Source organism: Pipistrellus kuhlii, unplaced genomic scaffold (genome assembly GCF_014108245.1).
Source record: "Pipistrellus kuhlii isolate mPipKuh1 unplaced genomic scaffold, mPipKuh1.p scaffold_m20_p_8, whole genome shotgun sequence".
Classification (NCBI taxonomy): domain Eukaryota; kingdom Metazoa; phylum Chordata; class Mammalia; order Chiroptera; family Vespertilionidae; genus Pipistrellus; species Pipistrellus kuhlii.
In genome coordinates, this window is record NW_023425584.1 from 19,930,285 (window position 1) to 19,950,891 (window position 20,607).

The following is a 20,607-nucleotide window of genomic DNA, read 5'->3' on the forward strand; positions in this document are numbered from 1 at the left end:
AGTACAAATTCTGGACAAAAGGCAAGAATAAATTTGGAACAGGAAATAATGTACACTAATTTTCCTAAAGTATAATGGTGACATCACTCAGTTACTAAAAAAATTCTCTATGGCTCTCTAGTGCTTTCCAGGTTTATATTCCTCAGTTCAGCCTTCAAGGCTCAGTAGGATGATTCCATACTTACATTCTATTCTTCTCCCCTCTGTATACATTCTATAACCCAGCCCAAAATTTTCCCCAACTATACCCCTGCCTTACTCCCTCAGGGCCTTTGTTCGCATCAATTCTTCAGCCTTGGACCTCTTGTGCCATCTGTTCTGCACCCCCCCTCCCACACCACTGTAATACACTCCCTGTGGTATTATTATACATGTTTCAGACCTGACACTTAAACCAGGCTAGAGGTTCCCCAGGGAGATCATGCCTTGCTCATTTCTATCCCTCATGGCATCTAATACAGTTCCTGGGGCACAGTAAGGCTCAATGAATATATAAAGGGTACATAAAAACAAATCATGTTTTATCAGGCTGGCAGAAGACCTAGTTTCTACATTCAAAAACTGAACTTTCTAGGAAACCTAAGTTAACCAGCTAGTCACATTACTCCTAATTTCCGTTTCCATTAAAGCTCCTTTCAACCACAGTGTAAAGATATCTGATTTTCTTAAAAGGCATAAAATAAGGATTGTGTGATTAGTCAATGGTGAGTAAATTTCCCAAGTCTGAAGAACTGAGCTTTCCATACACAGAAGTGTGTGTGTGTGTGTGTGTGTGTGTGTGTGTGTGTGTATATATATATATATATATATATATATATATATATATTCCAGGTTTTGGGTTAAATGTATAATGAACTATGCATTCAAACATATAAAGGAGAGAGTACCCAAGAAAAAATGAGTGGAGAATTTTAAAACCTCATCCTTTGCTGAAAGTGGTAAGCATATGGTTCTGAGGAATAATAGGGAAGGAAAGACAAGGAATTAAGAACCTAAATATTAAGAAAATTACAGTTTTCTGATGAAGCAAATGGCAGACGGCTGTGGACCAGATTTGAAGAGGCAGGGGATTACAGGAACATACTTAAAAGGATTCCCCAAGCACCAAACCAGCCACCAACATTCACTAAGCACAACTGGACAGGTTATGAGCTGGGGACTGTCTGTGTGTTCATTGCTCTGCATGGTTCATTGACTAAGCCCTCTCTAACCCCTAACCCCCTGACATCACCACTTCCTAAAAGCCTAGCAGTCACAGTCCCCATGTCTGTCTTTTCTTCCCAGAGCCCTGACTCCACAATATTTTTGTTGTGCTCCACTCGCCCTAGATAGCACACCCGGATTGCACTCTCCCTTGGGCTACTGCCTTTCCTGCTCCTGTCACATTTCGTAAGGAAATGTGAACTGCACCGCAAGCCAGGGTGGGGCATCTTATATAAATAAAGGCCATGTGTGTCGGTTCTCATGACTCTCACTAGTAGGTCAGGGCATGACAAAATTTCTCACCTGACAATTCCCTGGACTGCTCTGACTCTCTCTTTTTTTCTTCCCGCTCAGAGTAACGCCGAGGACCATTCTTAGGAATCCAGACTTCTTGGAGCTCTAGACTATCTTCCTCATCATCACTCTCTGAATCATGAACAGTAATTGGAGTTGGTTTTACTACACGCTGAAGACCACTGGGTCCTAAAACAAAAAGCACAGGCGTAAGTTATTTTTTTGCCCAAGAAAAGCTCTCATTCTAAGTATTTGTTTCTAGGAACTTGGGCTCACACACATGCTTTGGCTCTATGGAGCCTCCCTTATCACTCATTTTAAATGGAATATACACTAGCATGAGATACTGTGAAAGCATTTAAAGTGTTATGTAAACATTAAGAATGATTAATATGTCAACAAACTTTATACATTTCTAAAAACAAATTAAAACAGATTATATGGCCTCTCCCTACAGGATCTTCACTATTTGAAAATGCCACATAAGCCGTCCTCACCACTGTTGCCCAATGGTTACAACATCGGCCCATACACCAAAGGGTCTTGGATTCGATTCCTAGTCAAGGGCACTTACCTGGGTTTCAGGTTCACTCCGACCCACATTTGGGGTGCATGTGGGAGTTAAGCAGTCAATGTGTGTCTCTCAGCATTGATGTTTCTCTCTCTTTCTTCCCCTCCCTCCCTCCTCCCCTCTCTCCTTATCTCTATGAAAAGCAATGGAAAAAACATCTTCAGGTGAGGGTTAATTAGAAAAGAATAAATCATGTAAGACATGCTAATATAATCAAAATAACAGTCATGATAATAATTTTTAAAATAGGCTGTTTTTCCAATTTTGCAAATGTACAAAGAAGGCAAAGGAAATGAAGATGAACCTCAGACACCTATGGGACTCTCCACATCCTTTAACGGAATATAGATTTATCTCACTGGATGCACCTAAAGGCTAGCTGCACCGTTACAGTTTGGTTGAATATTTACAGGTATGTAAAGAATGTTTAATCTGCTTAGCACTACACACAGTAAATCCTTAGCTTCTATGAGCCAATTTTCTCTAGAGAATGACTGATATTCGCTCCATCAATAAAATGTAAGCTCCAAGAAACCTCGCCTATCTTTTTCCTGTTAATATTGTACAATTCCTAGCAAAGAATAGGCACTCAATATTATTGGATAGTTAAGTGACTGCATCTGTAAGACACTTAAAATAGGGTAAACATATTTTCAACTCAAAGACAAGGTAGCCTTCCAATAGATCAGGAGTGAAATAATTTTAGTTATAATATCAATTCTGTCCCTTGCTCATTGGCTGAGTGGTCATGGGCAAAAACTTTCACACTTGTGGAAGAATATTAGTTTCCCTACTGCAAAATAAAGGATGATATTAGATCATCTTTAAGGGCCTTTGACTATAGCCTGCCATAGTCAACCAGAGCAAAAGATTAGATCTTGATCTATTTACTAAACCAGGTCAACTCTCCATTGCTTCCCCTAAACACCAAAATGAAGGGAGAGGAGAAGCAAAATATTTGGTCAGGTCATTTATTTTCCCATCAACAATTTGAGTGCTTTCTTTCTCTGCACACACACACACACACACACGGCATGTGCCAATAATGTTGTCACAGTTACAAAAAATTAAGAGCAAACTTTAATAAAATACAAGTAGCAAGGAGGACCCAAATATAATATAGTCATCAATAATAAATTACAGGATCATTAGCCATAATGTAAAAAAATAAAATTAAAATTAAATTAACCATTCTTAGTGTTTTACTTCATTAGTCTGGCCCTAGTTTTCACAACCATGACTGTGGGAAGTCACATGGTTACCTGCTTGTTCCTCATCAACATCCACGGGAAGAACTGCCTGACTATGAGCTGGAGTCTCATGTCCACTCTCAGCCATCACCTCTCCATCTTCTCGTACCATGTCTTCCATCTCATTCAATGCTTAAATAAAAATAAACAAAGTCAAACCTGAAAAGGTCTAAGAAAACCACAAAGGCAGCCCAAACAGGGCACCGCTGAGAAACGAACACGCCCCTGATTATTAGGCCCACTTTGGAAAAATATCATAAAATTGTGCTTCACTATATATATTAACTTTAACAAGAAGTGGCCAACTGTTCTGTAGGAGAGGAGGGATCACTTGGTGAAGAAAGCCCATTACTGTAAGATGAAAGCAGGAACAAAGGCACACAGCTGAGAGAAAACACCATTTTCATTCCTGAAGATGCTATCAGATGGCTGTACTAGGCAACTGTTTGTCTCCCTCTATTTAGTATTAGATCATCTATTAGATGCTATTTGCTTAGAGGGAGACAAGCAGGTAGGAAGAGCCACCTAATGGAACACAAACAGGTAGGAAGAGCCTCCTACTGGAAGACCTTAGGATCATCTTATAAGCAATTAATTTCATAGTACCTGCCAGCTAATCCAGGATGTTCTGGGTAGGCAAGCTGAAACTTTGTTTCCTTTCCTAAGCCCTAAAGCCTCTGGTATCATTTTTGGCTAATATGTGGCAAGGGTTATTAACAAATACACAAGTACATTATTGACATTTTAATAGTATTCAAATGTTTAATTTGCAACAAAGTCTTCACTAGAGTTACTAGAGCCTATCTATATATATAAAAGCCTAAGCAACTGAACAACCGGTTGCTATGACGTGCATTGACCACAAGGGGACAGATGCTCAACACACAGGATTGGGCTCCCTCCTGTCTGGATTGGGCCTGCAGGGATTGGGCTAAAATCAGCTATCCAACTTCCCCCGAGGGGTCCAGATTTCGAGAGGGTGCAGGCCAGGCTGGCTGAGGTACTCCACCCAATGCAAGATTCTGTGCACCGGGCCTTTAATCAATAAATAAAAATGTGCACTTTTATATTTTTTACAGAGGATAAGCACAGTGAACAATTTCAGAATGCTAAGCTTCAATCAGTTTACTATAACTACTAAAGTTTTAATCAGTTTACCAGTCTTAAGATAAAATGGTCACTTTTCTAAGAGGACCCTAAATAAAAAATTGCTAGCTTTGCTAACTTTTTAAAATTAAATCCAAAGCCCTGAAGTCAGTATTCAGGGCACTCAATACAGTACCCCCTTAATCCCTAAATCTGTGTGCCTGATCTCAGTATGAGTCAAGATAATAACAATACTATCCTTTACCCTTACAGCTCAGGCTCAACTCAGAGACAGCAGATGTCCACCCTGTTCATCACTTTATCCTCAATGCTTAAGATGATCAATAACTACTGCTGAGAAATCAACCACCCAACCATTTCTGTTACATGAAAAAAACCAAAAGAGAATATGGTTCCTTATAAAATCTCCTTAAAGAGACAAGCCAAATTAATGCAAGCTGATGAAGCTAAATACAGTAGGGTGATAAAGAGTGGATGGCTTTGCTTCATTCTGGGGTTGGTCCAAAACTCATTAGAAGCCCATGTGTGAAAAGTTTTAAAATTCTACATTAAGGAAAATAAACATGTCAATCCAAATTTTAATCTAACTTTACAAATAATGCTAAATTTGCACCTAGAGTTGAAGCATCAATGTTAGTCATACCAACTAATTCTCATTGATCCTTTTTAATTTTGAATCTTTGTGCCACTTTTTAATGGCTCAGCCTTTCATAGCACAAGATCACAAGATCTCTGATTTGACAAGATTGTACCTCAAATATTTGGTTTGTGTGTAAGTTCCACACAAACTAAAAGCTTAAGTTTCTATGTTAGTATATTTGAGTTCCATTGTTCTCTCTTAAATCAAGCACAGTGTTCTTGAACATATTTTGATTCCTGCTGCACTAATTCACAATGGGAGGCATTTTCCATTATGCACTCAGAAACATACGGCCAAGTAACTTTCCAGTGGAGTCTAGAATCTGTACGGTAAATTAACACCAACCACAACTGGAATCAGAGGGTTTGGGTGGTTCTGTACTACAGCTGCTATCAGTTTCCCATAGATGGTCTGTGTTCTCTGAATTCCAGATCCTTATGGTGCCGGTGACCAGTATGATGACACTCAGGGACCACAAGACAAAGGAGATAATACCTAATCTCACCTCACTCCCTCTCCTTAGTTCCTAGCACCTTCTGCTCTGTACTTTCTTTTTTTGGGGGAGGGAGGGTGATAAGGAAAATTATATAAGCAAAACCCAATAGGTCTTTATTAGTTCATGTGCTTAATTTGCTGGGTGGTTGTGAAGACTTAAAGATGAAAGATATGTGGAAGATGCCAAACACAATGTCAACTACATCACTGGTATTTCTTTTTCTCAGCTCTGGGCATGTGCAAGCTGAATATTCCACATCTATTGTTTAGGGACACATTAAGAATTGCTCTTTTGCCCAAATCCTGAAAGTTAAATCTCAGGTAAGCCAGGCCTCAAAGGAGCACTGAACCCTACTTCCCATAGCATCTACAAGTCCTTCCCATTTTGTAAGTAGCCTTATAGATTCTGTGGACAAGAGGCATTACATGGAGAACTTGAAACAAGCAAGTGGACAGGCAAATTTCATCCATCCCTTCATTACCTTGTCAATTTGGACCATAATGTGTAAAGTGACAAAAGTGAAATGGAGGGAAGGACAGAATAGAGTCAGAGAAGTATAATCCAAAGTAAAAATCATCTCTATCTGGAGCTCACAAAAGATCTGGGTTACCGTCGGCTGCAAACTGCTGCTCTCCTGGTTGTAGATCCGGCTGGAAGTCATTATCCTCATCTGAGTCATCTGGATTATTATTGTCATGGATGTTGGCATTATTCTGGGCATTGTTATCATTGTCGTTGTTAGAATTCTGGTTGCTGACAAGGGCTGAGGACACCCCAATTCCAGTGCCTGCACTCAGACCAACTCGAGCACAGCCCTAAGGTTAAGATAAAACCACATACTTATATCCCTTATTTCATCTCTACATAAGGATATTTATATAGCACTTTATTTATTAAATGCTTTTACATACACATACAAGAATTCATTTAAGGCTCACAACACTTCAAGCAAGATAAATTGTTATTATGCTTGATTTTCAGATGAGATGCATGATGGGAAGAGAGCTGCCCAACAGCACATGACCAATAAGCTGGAACTTGAAACCCAGTGTTCTGACCTCAAATCCACTGACTCAACAGTGGGACTGTAACCATTAAGAACTGACAAGACAGAACATATTTAGTTGAAGCATTAATTTTTTTTTTAAGGTGAGAGTATAAATTTTATTTGTTAGGCAGTTTTAAAATAACATTTTGTTCAACTGGGCAATCTCAAATTTCCCAGGATATACAACCAACTAAAAAAGACAGCAGCAAAGTAAGACATTTCCAAATAAATTCATCATCCTCATTTATATTTTGGGTTCCAGATTAGAGATTTAATCGCCCAACTAATGAGTAATAATTTGTATTAGCCCAAATTTCTGTGTTTGCTCTTACTGTACCTTCAGTTTATATAACTGATTAAGATAGCTTTTCCACTTTTTTCTTCCCCTCTTCTAGAGATCCCTTAATACTCATTTACCAGAAAGAGGCCTTGTATTATTCTGACTTTTATACCTTCACTGAGTCTGGCAGTAAAAAGTCCAATTATAACACTGTAAAGGTATATTATTAGGAATAAAACACTTGTTTTGTTTTCTTCTTTGGGTACCAAAATAAATGAACAAAAATTCTCTCAAATATGATTTACTTTGGGTGGTTCACGAAACATCTGGTCCAGTGAAATAAACTCCAGGCTCGGCAATAATTCAATAAACTGGCCAAAGGAGTCCAGCTTCAAAGCATGGCACCGCACTAAGTTGATATCAACCAATCGTGTCCATCTTGAGTGATCTGTTGAAGAAATGGCCAGAGAGAATTTAAGCAACACTTTCTTCATTACTGATGAATTTTGCTATAGATCACAAAGACTTTTGAATCTGGTTTCTTTAAATATTTTTTCTCTTATCTCTACAACTTGATAACTGTAAACTATGATCACTGTTGCCTAATTTCACTGTGGGAATCTTTAACATGTGACCAACTTAGCCTGGATTTAAACGTGATCCACTCAACAACCTACGTATCTATTCAACAATGGGATACTAAAGAAATATTGGTGCATTAATTTAACAGAACATTATGCAGCTTTTAAAAAAATAAAGAACCGAATATGCTTGATTTGGAAAGCTCTCAAAACATTCCTAGTACAAAAGACAACTAAAGGACTGCATACATAGCAAGGTCCTTTTGTATATATAAATCACTTTCAATGCTATACATGTATAGGCTGCAATATGCCCAAAATAGTCTGCCCAGAGAATATACAAGAAACCGTTGATGGTGGTTACCTTTGAGAAGAGGAGACTTTTCTTTTTGTACCTTTCTGTACTGATTGATATTGTTTGTCAAGTGCATGTATTATTTTAGTTTTTAAGTGTTAACAGTTCTGAGTGATGGGATTATAGGCCATTTTTAAATTTTCTTCTTTATATTCTTCTGTATTTAAGAAAACAAACAAATCAAAAACCCAATAAATGTTATTTTTTAAAAGTGGTCTACACTTCCTAAAGTTTGGATTTCCCAATAACTTCTTGGTGCAGCTGGGCCAGGGATTTCATTTCTGGTGGGTGAGACATGGTCATTCTGAGTGATTATCTCAACTGAGGCCCCAGAGCCCCAAAACAGGCTTGAAGACAGGCTTTATGAGGAGCTATAATATCCCTGGGAGGTGGCTCAGACAGCAGAGGAGGCAGTTCTGCAGGTGTTTGTGAGGGGGCAAGGTTTGATTAAAGAGGATATCACAATGAAAATTGTCTAGTTCTGAATTTATTTACAGGTTGAGAATTTAGGTATTTAAGAAGGATCTTTAAAGAAATAAATAGTGTTACACTCTTGGGGAGAAAAATCAACTCCCCCATAAGGAAAAATACCAAGTACAAAAGTCACAGGGGGGTTAGGGGAAAGAGAGATCTGAAATAACCTAGAATTTTAAGGTGACAAAAAATGTCTATAGCTGGGACCTGTTTGGCTCAATGGATAGAGCGTCAGTTTGGGAACTGAAGGGTCCCGGGTTCGATTCCGGTCAAGGGCATGCACCTTGGTTGCGGGCAGATCCCCAGTAGAGGGTATGCAAGAGGCAGCTGATCGATGACTCTCTCTCATCGATGTTTCTAACTCTCTATCTCTCTCCCTTCCTCTCTGTACAAAATCAATAAAATATATTTAAAAAAAAAAATGTCTATAGCCCTAACCAGTTTGGCTCAGTGAATAGAGCATTGGCCTGCAGACTGAAGGATCCCAGGTTCAATTCCAATCAAGAGCATGTACCTAGGTTGTGGGCACATTCCCAGTAGAGGGGTGCAGGAGGCGGCTGATCGATGTTTCTCTTACATCGATGTTTCTAACTCTCTATTCCTCTCCCTTCCTCTCTGTAAAAAAATCAATAATATATATATGTAAGTTAATGTGTAATATGTCACCTAATTAATGTTAGATATATACCCACTTTGCCCTTTCAGATAATATGCCATTTGAAGGTAATTCAGAGAAAATAACTATAATATCCCAAGCAACAATTTCTAACCTTCATTGTCTGTGCCTGGCCCAAAGAAGTATATATAAAGATCAGGGCACTTGAATTCATAACCTGGACAGTACAAACTTCTGAACAGAAATTGTAAGGAGTTCAAAAAGGCACTGAATATACTTCTTTCTTTGTTATCAAAAGTTCCCAGAACTTGTATGAATAATCCAAGTAAAATATCTACATTTTATATTACAAATGCAATACATAGCACACACAGAAAACAAAGATACATATTATCTCAGCATAAAACACAGCCAGATTTAAGCCTACAGTACCTGAAATCCAATTGTATGGATTATGTAGATGGGGGCAATTATAAATTGCCAGATATTTGATACAGGAAAAAACTTCATTGACTGCCTTCATCCCTATATCGGTGATAATACCAGGATTTTCTACCACATCGGCCAGACCGTACTTCACCAGATCTGCATTAGCCATTCTGCCTAAAAAGAAAAATACTTTTTTTTTTAGAAAAAGGGTTAAGTGTCGAGGAGCATTGCCAATTCTTTATCTTAGCATCCAGTACAATCACTCTCTATGATCATTCTCTGTCATGTGCCCATCATTGTTTTCAGGTTCTGATATAGTTTTAATTAGGTATATTGTACGAATGGACATTAAAGTAAGAATTTATATTAAAAATTAAGGGGGGGCAGCTAATAGGAAAAATCATTTCCAATTATTTACAAAAGGCAAAAAGCAAGCAAAAATTCTTAAAGCAAAACTGACAGATACATTGTATTAGTTCAAATCTATGATGAAGTTTTAATTTTATCTTTAAAAGAAAAATAATACCTTAAAAATATTACTCTTTCACAGTGTGAGGATCATGTTTATGGAGCTGGTTGTGGCCATATGTAGAGAAAAATAAACTTAGGGAATTCAGTTTCATTTTTAGAGCCCATGTTATTGGTTGGTAAATCTGTATCTGTCCCCAAGGCATGGACTTCTAACTCATACACACCCATTCTCTCTGCCACTGAGCTCCTACTGTCTTATCACAGATGAGGGGGTAAATATAAGTTGAAGAGGTCCCTCCATTCTAGTTTATGCCACTGGAAATCACATCTCCTCCCATGTTCCCGATCAGTGTTTCTTTGTCTATCTTCCATCTACTCTCCAGGATGGTCCAGCTGAACAGTATCTAGGTCACATTTCCATTTTCAATGTCCAGCACAGGGCTGGGGATATAGGAATTCAAACAACATCTCTCCCAGTCCTTGTAATCAATTGACACAAAGCACAAAGGAAACAGTTGCTCTGGTGAAACTGCCCTGCATACTACAGGGATTTATACCTTCAGTTCGGAACATGCTTAAAACAAGCAACCTACTCCAAAACTCTTCCAATTTTGCTTTCTACATAGTTCACAATCTCTCTCCGATAGTACCCTTTCTGGGCCTTTATGGGCATTTCTTGCAGATTACCTGAACCCATCCTATACCATTAAGCTAAGCAATTTTGAACCCATCCTTTACCATTAAGCTAAGCAATTTTCTTCAGGCTTCTGATAAAAAGCTTTTTCTTGTCCACTGGACTTAAAACTTGCCTCTTCTCTCCTCTGATCAAGTAAATCTTTAACTGGCTCTGTTCCTTGGGTGCTGTCTTAATAAACAGCCTGATATGAGAAATCCATGGCCCACATTCACTCCTTTGAGACTACTAGCGGACTCCTGCTCTTGGGGTCTCCTGACTGTAACACTCCTTCAAAACCCTGAGGACATCACCAAAGACTCATTTTTGTTTCTTTTTTAGTTCAGCTCATAGTTCTGCTAAAAGTTACCATTACTGAATGCTTTCTAAATGTCAGAAATTATAAGAGCCCATGTTTTCTCATTTGTTAAATGAAGATAAAACCACAACAAATAAGAAAACATAGACTAAAGTAACTTGCTCAAGTCCCCACAATTAGTAGGTAGGCCTCAAGTCCATCTCCTACTCTCTCTCCAAAGCTTCAGCACTAAAGATCACTCTGTACTGCTTCTGGTTTTCAATGAGTGTTTGGTCCCTATCACATTCACAGGAAGCTCTGAGATCATCAATCTATGTAAACAAACAACGCTTCTCTAAGTATTCATCCTTGGGTCACTTTTCTTATATTCCTAATACATAGCATCTGCTTTTCAGCATGTCCATTTCCTCAATCTGGCACGGTCACTTCTACCATAAATGTCTGAGAAGATTTTTGTCTCTTTTTATATTTTGCCAGATTCCCTGAAACAAAAAAAAGTGACTCAAGTTTTACCAGGGGCCACCCCCACCTCCTACACAGATGCTTTAAAATCTAAATTACTGAAGCTGAGATTTAGTGACAGAGTGTGACCAGTGACCTCTCATTCCTCTCTAAATAGAGGCACCTAGATCCTATTCTGATGCAGAAAATTTTAGGCTGCCTTTGAAGAATCAAAGAATAATTATACGAGAGAAATGGATGAACTGCAGCAAATATGAAGAAGACAGCTTATAAAAAAGGTCAGAACTAAGAGACTATTACATATGAAAAAGACTGTGAAACAAGTTATTTTGAAAAGTATAAAAAAATAGTAGTCAAAGGTAAAGTTCTTTCTTTGAAAATGTGTAGGGAGGGACAGAAACACAATAGAGAAATATGCCCTGGTCAGGTAGCTCCGTTGGCAAGGTTGCAAGTTCCATCTCCAGTCAGGGCACATACAAAAGGCAACCAATGAATGAATAAATAAGTGAAATAACAAATCGATGTTTTGAGTTTTGGGGAAGAACAAAATACAAGATTATAGAAAGAACACTAATTACCAAGCTAATATTATAATTTTGTAAAGTTACTACACAGATATTACCTCATTCAAAACCAGAAAAGTTTAATATCAAATAAAGCAGGTCCTACAATGTCATTCATTACAATGTTGATAAGATACCACAAGAACTTTAATCTTGTTTATATCAATTAGCCTATGTGAAATTAGTTTCATTATACACATATTGTTTTGCCATAGTTCCAAGAACTTACCAAAAATGTTATGGAGGGACTTACTGTACACTGATTTTATATGAACTTACTATACTAACTTAGAATTTTAAAGCTACGTTGGTGAAAAGCTGATCTCTTTCAAAGCTATAAAGATTAAGTGAGTCCTGTGTTAAATTGGCTGATTTGATTGTTTTAATCCTTCACCTGTATTAATGAGAACTGCAACAAAGAAAAAGTTTAAAAAAAACACCTATTACTATGCTAATTATTAGAAATGGAAAAAGGACAACAGTCATGCGGTTTGACCTGGACTGTCCTGACCAGAGGAATTAAGCCTTCTATGGTTTTCTACAACACAAATTAGATCCAAAGAAAAAATGCCATCTGGAATGACAGTGAACAGTGTAAGAAAGACTTGTTGCAAATTACATGGGGAATAAACTAATTCTTGCAAAAATAAAAACATGCTGGTGTTCTTGCATGTATGACTAACGTCATGTGGGAGAAAAGTTTGAATAACGAATTGACATGCATTCAAACCCAAAGGCTAAGTTCCCCATTGTAAATACATTCCAGAAAATGCTGTGAACAAGCCTTCCAACAGCAATCATCATTAAATGAATACTGACCATTATGTGCTCACACTATCTGGGAAATCCAGTAGCCCCAGCGGGCTAATTATGGAAATGAAGAGCATGGGCAGGGAATGGGACCTCATCTGAGAGGACCATCAAAAGCTTCAAGAAGTGTGGCAGATCAAATTCAACAAATGGAACCAAGGATGACATTCTGTGAAAAAAATGAAGCAGAATGGGAAAGAAACTTGGGCAGCAAAGCGGAGACAATATCAAATGTAGATATGTAGATAAGGATTTTTTTTTTTTTTTAGTATACTGATAATCACTACATTTTCTATAATATGCTAAATTCAGAGGCAATATTGAAAAAAATAATCACTGACACTTCAAGTTTAAATTAAAAATTTCTTTTTTCAAGAAGTGAGAGTTTAAGTTGTCTTATATTCAGGAAAATATGGAACATCCAAATTCAGGTTTCAGTCAAGTAAGTTCCCTCCAGAAATCCTAAAGAATAAAAAAAATGGGATAAGTCTTACTCTGTAGCAAAAACTCATCTACATATCCCAGATGAAGGGTTTCAAACTGGGGGAACTCCAACTCTGCCATTTTTAGGGCAGAAAAGACGCCATCTTTGGTTAGGGAAGGCTGGATTCGAACTTCATGTAACCTATGGACAAAGATAAAATCACAGTAAAATACAAGCAACCAGAATCATAGTCTCTTCCTAATATAAGGCTCTAAAATAAGTTTATCTTACTAAAGTGTCAAATGCAAACAACTTTTTCCCCCTCCATTAAAAAATACTAGAGATGTTTCCTTTAAAGATACATATTGCAAAGTGTGGGCACATCTTAGGTGGTGCATGGAAGTTCCTATTAAATAACAATGAATTACACAGTAAGAATCTTATATCTTTCCCAGTGCTTTCTTAAACCTGATTAAGTCAAGTAAGAATCTGGTGCTGGTATTTTTTTAACTTCTTTTCTATGCTAACCATTACATCCCATTTTAACAAAGAGCATACAGTTCTACAGTAAGTAACAATACCTATTTATTTAAACTTAGAAACAGTTTTGCTTTATTCATTTTCTTAATATCCAACTGATAAATGAGTTTTGTTTTCGAATAAATTGAAAAACTAATTGATCCAATTTAAATAGGATATTAAAGTACACGTAGAGGTAGACTTTTTGATATAGCAAATAGTAGATATGGCATAGTGATAGGAAATGTGTTATAAGGTCAGAAACTTGAAAAGGCTGATTTTAAACAGATTTCCCAAACAGCAAGTAATGTTTCCAACTAACTAAACTGATTCAGAAAATCATTGAAGTTGAGACATGCTTCCTGAGAGGGCTGCAGGCGCCAGAGAATCAATGCTGACGTCTGTTAGACACTCAGGCACTTCTAGAGAGCTGACTGCCTTTCTCTGATGAGACAACATCCTTTCAGAGATTGCTGGATCTGAAAGAGCTCAACTGGTCATCAATTACAAGACTACCACTAAATGATAACTCTGCTGTTATTTAAAAACTCCAGTGTATCTGAATTCTGAACAAAGCATGATCAAACTTTTCACACATATTCCCCCAAATTTTTGTAAAACAGGAAAATACATATAATTCTAAAAGACGCAGGTGAAGAGAAAACTTACCTACGAGCAGCAGTGATAATGAGGTAACCAAGGTCTACTTCGAGAGCATTTTTGCAAGCTCCCAAAACAATGGTGTGCAAATTTCGGAAACCACCTGGTTAACAAAAAAAAGGAACAAAACATAAAACTTTTCATTTGACCACAGTATTTTTATTAAAGCATTCATTCTCATTTTAAATGATAATTATTTCTTAAAAGGAAATCTAAGTTGTTTTCCCATTCAAATGAGTATCTCAAGATGAATTGGGACTAGTAGTTATCTCCTAAGATAAAAACAGATACCTTCATTCTGAAAAGACAGTCTGATGGCGTCTGAAAATTAGTCCAATTATTTCAATTTTAAGTAAGAATTTTCAGAAAGCCAGAGCTGATGAGGGAATTGTAAATAAAAAAATCCTGATATTTTCTGGCAAAACTCTGAATCTTACATTTATAAGCAATAAAATCAATACTACTTTATTTTTAACTGGCTCTGGCTATGTTTCTAACTTGTAAATATAGAGGGGGGAAATATACAAATTATTAATGTATATAGCTCAATGAATTTCACAAAAGACTGATTTGTTTTGAACTTCTTATAAATAAGACTACACAGTATGCATTCTTTTGTGTCTGGCTTCATTTATTAAACATTTTGTTTATGAGATTCATCCATATTGTTGCCTGTAGCATTAGCTTGATCATTCTCATTGTTGCACAGTATTCCATTGCAAGAATATGTTACATTTTAATTTTCCATGCTATTGCTAATAGGCATTTGGGTTTATTTCCCTGTTAGAGCTTTTATGAACGTTACTATAAATAATTTTGAACACTCTCCTGATGAATACTGTATGTATTTCTGTTGGATTTGAAGTATTATTATCATTATAACTATTAATGACTAGAGGACCACTGCACGAAATTCGTGCATGGGGGTGTGTGACCCTCAGCACAGCCTGCACCCTCTCCAATCTGGGACCCCTAGAGGGATGTCTGACTGCCCGTTTAGGCCCAATCCCAGTAGCATTGGACATCCCTCAAACAATCCAGTCGGACATCCCTCTCACAATCCAGGACTACTAGTTCCCAACTGCTTGCCTGCCTGCCTTCCTGAATGAACCTAACCGCTTCTGCCTGCCAGCCTGATCACCCCCTAACCACTCTCCTGCCAGCCTGATTGATGCCTAACTGCTCTCTTGCCAGCCCGATTGCCCCTATCTGCCCTCCCCTACTGGCCTGGTCACCCCTAACTGCCCTCCCCTGCAAGCCTGGTTCCCCCCAACTGCTCTCCCCTGCAGGCCTGGGTCCCCCTCAAACTGCCCTTCTCTGCAGGCCCAGTTGCCCCCAACTTCCCTCCTCTGCCTCCTCTGGTTACCCATAACTGCCCTCCCCTGCAGGCTTGATCACCCCCAACTGCCCTTCCTTGCAGGCTTGGTCCCTCCCAACTGCTCTCCCCTGCTCGCCATCTTGTGGCAACCATCTTTGACTACATGAGGCAGCCATTGTGTGTGTTGGAGTAACAGTCAATTTGCATATTACTATTTTATTAGATAGGGTAATGTTTATTTGTAATCAATGATACTTGATGACTTTGCATTTATACCAAGGTTGGGGAACATCTGGTCTGGCCCTGTCAAGGCATTAGGGGTGAGTTAATTAAATGTTTGACCAAATATAGAAGGATAATCTTTAAGTTGATAATTTTGTATGGCCCTCAAATGATGTCATAAATATTTAAATGGCCCTTGATAGAAAAAAGTTTCCTACCTGATTTATATTTTGAATATCCAAAGTTAGATTTTCAGTTCTCAAGTATTAATTATCTAGCTAGCTAAATTTTTTGGTATTTCTGTTTCAATGAGATGTGATTAAAATGGAGATGATTCTATTACATATCATTATTTAAAATATAATTAAGGTGATCTAGAGAATAAAATCTTTACTTTTTTAAAAGCCATAATCTAATGGCTGGGTCTATATCCAAGTTGTAAACATGAAAACATTTTATATACTATTAATATAATTATGTTATTAATAGCTGAGTTCTTCTGGTATCCAAATCAAAAAACATCTCTTAAAACCAATGAGCATTAGACTTCCTTGTTAACATTTCTCAAAAACAATCTGAATGTAACAGATATATTAACTAAAGTATTAACAAGCCAGAAAACATGCTTTATCACTCTATTTAAGATTTAACATTGCATAAAATGGAAATGAATACTAGCTTGTGCTCATGGTTACTTACTCTCTATGAAATATACCAGACAGAAAGTGCCATTACTGACAAGCAGTTTCTTTTGAAAAGACTCAAATAGAAATAAATAATACCTTAATGATTTTTAAAAACTGATTTTTAAAATATTTAGTAACTAAAAAAACCCACAAATACCTGATCTCCAACTGTCTTCAACTACATGTTGGATAAGACCTCCAAGGAAAGGAACTCGAACCATTTCTAAGTGTTCCAAGTTTCGGGCAGAGGCCAAGCCTGTTACCAAAGGGACATATTTCAAGGAGTTTGTGGGACCTGGGAAAAAAGAAAAAAGAAAAACAAAATTCAATGAATTATATAAACAACCTTAAAGACAAACGTTCAAGTCAGCAGTTGAAATAACATAAATTCTATGTTGGAAAATAAGAGCCAAATAGTTGGCTCTTTGCCATTTAAACTTATTAGAATGAAAGCATTGGCCTATTAACCATATACTTAGCATAGGATTTGTCAAGAACATTGGATAGGCTTTTTTTAATGTTTGTTTTTTTTTTTAAGAACAAATTCTCTGAAGACTTGACATGGAGATAAAACTAACATGAAAAAAATATAAAAATATAAAAAGGCAGGCCATATCAAGTACAAAAAATAAGATCTTCTATACTTCATTTTAAAAAAAGAAGAAAGAGCACAGAAAAGGAAGTAGGAAGAGGCAGAACTTGAAGGATATATACAAGTAAAGAGGAGGAAGTGTGTTACTCAGGACATATATACAGCATAAGGAAAGCCACTGAGGTGAATGGTGGTATGGTTGTAGACAGTACGTAGGCAGACCTGACTATAAAAGAATGTGTATCTTGGAAAGGAATCAAAACAAAAAGATATCAAAAAGGGCCCTGGTTACTATGAAATTTAGAGCAAAATAGTTTGCACCTGACATACTCAGGAAATGGAGACACTGAAAGTTTTTGAACTGAAAAGGAGTATCATAAAAGCAGTGTTTTATACTTTAAAGTACATTAGATCAACTATTTACATTCAGAATGATTAGGCGACCAGAGACAAAGAAAGCAAACAGAAATCTATTAGAACAATCTTATAAAAAAGGAAGTATGAACGTGCCTGTAAGAAATACTTAAGAGACATAGTGACTCCCTGCCTCCCCCCCCCCTTTTTTTTTTGCTAAAAGTCAGACACAAATCATGTATCTCCTGTCTTCAAAACAAAAAAGTATATTTATCTTCACAAAGTAAGTTACAAAACACATAGTATAGTAGTAGCAAAATATAATTTTGTTTATGAATATAGCTATGGAGTTTGCTTTGGGTTATTTTTAGAAGAACATGTCTAATTCCACCATGACTACGTCCCATTACCTGCACAGTTCCTCATGACGAAAGTTCGCAAGCTGATGCAAAGAAAGTCTTTGAATGGCTGTGGCTTAGTGAGTCTTACCCACTTCATATAAAGGTGCCTTAACATTGGGATACAAGGAATTTCAGGAACATTCACACCTAAAACATACATGTAAAAAAAAAAAAAAAAAAAAAAAAAAAACCAAATAAGAAAATCACCAAGAAACTCTGTATTCTGTATCTAAGTTCAAGTCTATTTTCAAGTTGATAACATATCCTTCATAAATATCTTAATATCTTCTTCAGAACAAATTACCCCATTAAAGTCTATCAAGTTTGACTCACGTAAAACAGTCTTGTAAAACACAATTTAAACAAACCATAAATAGACTAGTACTTTGTTATTTCTTGAGTAAAAGCACATGGGAAGATAGGATTCTAAAGGTATTTTTATATGTTATACACATAAGTCTTTCTCATAATACCACAACCCTTCTAGGATACATTTGCCCAGTGGATATAACATAAATATAGGTTACTGAAAGCAAAAAAGCAAAAATAAGAAGATATAGAAACAATATACCAAATTATTATTTCACTACCAATGTCCAGTATCCTGACCGTGGGAAAACTAAACTTCTCAGCACAAATGCAGGCTAGCTGGCTTTAAAAATCATGGTTTCTGACTGATATCCGACACAGAGATTAAAGCTGTTCTTACAAATATATGAATTGTAAGAATTTGTAGATGTGTAGTAGGAGTCAATCAACATAATATTAAGATAGTGAGAAACCTGTCAGTCATTTATTTTAATACTAGAGGCCCAGTACACAGATTCATGCACCAGTGGGGGTCCCGTGGCCTAGCCTGTGGACATCCCCGGGGTATCCCTGATTTTGAGAGGGCACAGGCAGAGGGACCCCACTTGTGCACAATCAGGGTGCGGAGAAGCCATAGGAGGGCACAGGAGGGCTCCAGGGCATGTCCAGCCCATTTAGCCCAGTCCCGATCGTCCAGCCCAGTCCCGAAAAGCTGGACCCCAGCAGCAAGCTACCCTACCGGTCAGAACATCTACCCCCAAGTCATTGGTCGGCAAACTTATTAGTCAACAGAGCCAAATATCAACAGTACAATGATTGAAATTTCTTTTGAGAGCCAAATTTTTTTAAACAAACTTCTTCTAATGCTACTTCTTCAAAATAAACTCTCCCAGGCTGTGGTATTTTGTGGAAGAGCCACACTCAAGGGGCCAAAGAGCCACATGTGGCTTGAGAGCCGCAGTTTGCCGATCACAGCCCTAGGTCAGTGCACATCATAGTGACTGGTCAAACAGTCAGACACTTAGCATGTTAGCCTTTTATTATATAGAATTTCAAATTGATAGTTATTTTATCCTTCTGATCCATAAGTGGCTTAAAGCTGGAAATCATATCCACAGAGGACCATGTATGGAAGAAAGGGGAGGGTATCTATGGTGGGAGGAAAAGTCAGGAAATATAGAAGAAAAAAGACACGTAACTTGTACATTCTAAATGGAAGGAAGCAGCTCCAGGAACTTGCTCAAGAGTCTAAACACTGCAGGCTACAGAATAGCCAAGGAAGTGACACAAGTCTCAGAGAAATCCAAGGGTCCAGGGTTATGGTATTTCATAAGCAGCAGCTGGCTAAATCAGTTTAATGCAACTTTTAAACTTGAATCAGTAGAAGCCCTGCTAGCAATGGTAACTAGAGGAAGCAATATTAGAATATTTGAATGACTGATTCTTTAAAAACTAAGTTCTACTGTATTGCTAACTTCTTAACTTGGTACTCCCAAATAAGCATGGTTAACTTAACTTTGAATGATGCATACACATTATATGGCAACAGATAGAAAATAAAACTGAGGGTGAGACCAAAGGGAAAAAAACAGGAAGCAAGGTACAGATTGAGACTCAACATGCAAAATACAAAAAGATAAGTATGGTATTTACCATGATGATAGTAGTTCTAATTAGGAAACCCAAGGTAGCAAGGATGAGACAGATGCAGATAAGACAGTTACATCATCTGCCCAATCTATATTTTGCCCCAAAGCCATTCTATACACAAAGGACCTGTCTTCCCCAGCATGTTCATTAATTTACTACCCACATTTGTATAACCATTACAGTGTTAAACTGCTGAAATAATCAAGTGGTTTAAAGCATTTCAATTTACTAAGTACATATATTTTTGCAATGAATTGTGACAGGAATCATGAAAAACAAAAATATAAAAAATACAGTCTATGTACAGAGCTTGTATTTTAACTTCAGATATTATAATGTTATCTAAAAACCTAATTTCAAACTAGATATCCAAGTCCTTAACCAGAACCACTACTTGATCTTGTCAATGAAGGGATGCTGGAGAGCTCTGCTCTTCCTCCATAATTATGCACATAAGTCTTATTTAAGACTTACTCCTTCCCTGACAAGTTTGGCTCAGTGGATAGTGCATCTGCCTGCGGACTGAAGGGTCCCAGGTTCAATTCCGGTCAAGGGCATGTACCTTGGTTGCGGCACATCCCCAGTAGGAGGGGTGCAGGAGATAGCTGATCGATGTTTCTCTCTCATAGATGTTTCTAGCTCTCTATCCTTCTCCCTTCCTCTCAGTAAAAAAATCAATAAAATTTTATTTTTTAAAAAAAGACTTACTCCTATCATCCCTGCTGCTCTCCCTTCTACACCTGACCCAGTTTCAGAAATTTCCAGTTCAGGACCATCCCAAAATACCTGGAATAATGCTTGAAATACAGCAGATACTCAATATGTATATT

At 37.3% G+C, this 20,607-nt stretch overlaps 1 protein-coding gene across 13 annotated transcripts in view; it reads right to left on the bottom strand.

Moving 5' to 3' along the window:
* The window catches only part of FBXO38 (F-box protein 38), a 54,381-nt gene that overhangs the window by 16,342 nt on the left and 17,432 nt on the right, over positions 1–20,607 (bottom strand). For 10 of the 13 annotated variants that reach the window (XR_006740735.1, XM_036423592.2, XM_036423589.2 and 7 more), the window contains exons 6-14: positions 17,828–17,965; positions 16,629–16,766; positions 14,255–14,348; positions 13,137–13,267; positions 9,348–9,518; positions 7,195–7,337; positions 6,172–6,376; positions 3,331–3,450; positions 1,507–1,686 (exon numbers count right to left, since the gene is read on the bottom strand). Coding sequence is in view for 12 of the 13 variants with exons in the window: in XM_036423592.2 (XP_036279485.1) it covers positions 1,507–1,686; positions 3,331–3,450; positions 6,172–6,376; positions 7,195–7,337; positions 9,348–9,518; positions 13,137–13,267; positions 14,255–14,348; positions 16,629–16,766; positions 17,828–17,965 (1,320 nt within the window). In the remaining variant the exon portion in view is untranslated. The remainder of the gene's footprint in view (positions 1–1,506; positions 1,687–3,330; positions 3,451–6,171; positions 6,377–7,194; positions 7,338–9,347; positions 9,519–13,136; positions 13,268–14,254; positions 14,349–16,628; positions 16,767–17,827; positions 17,966–20,607) is intronic. The other 3 variants (XM_036423593.1, XM_036423588.1, XM_045576933.1) reach the window with 2 other exon arrangements.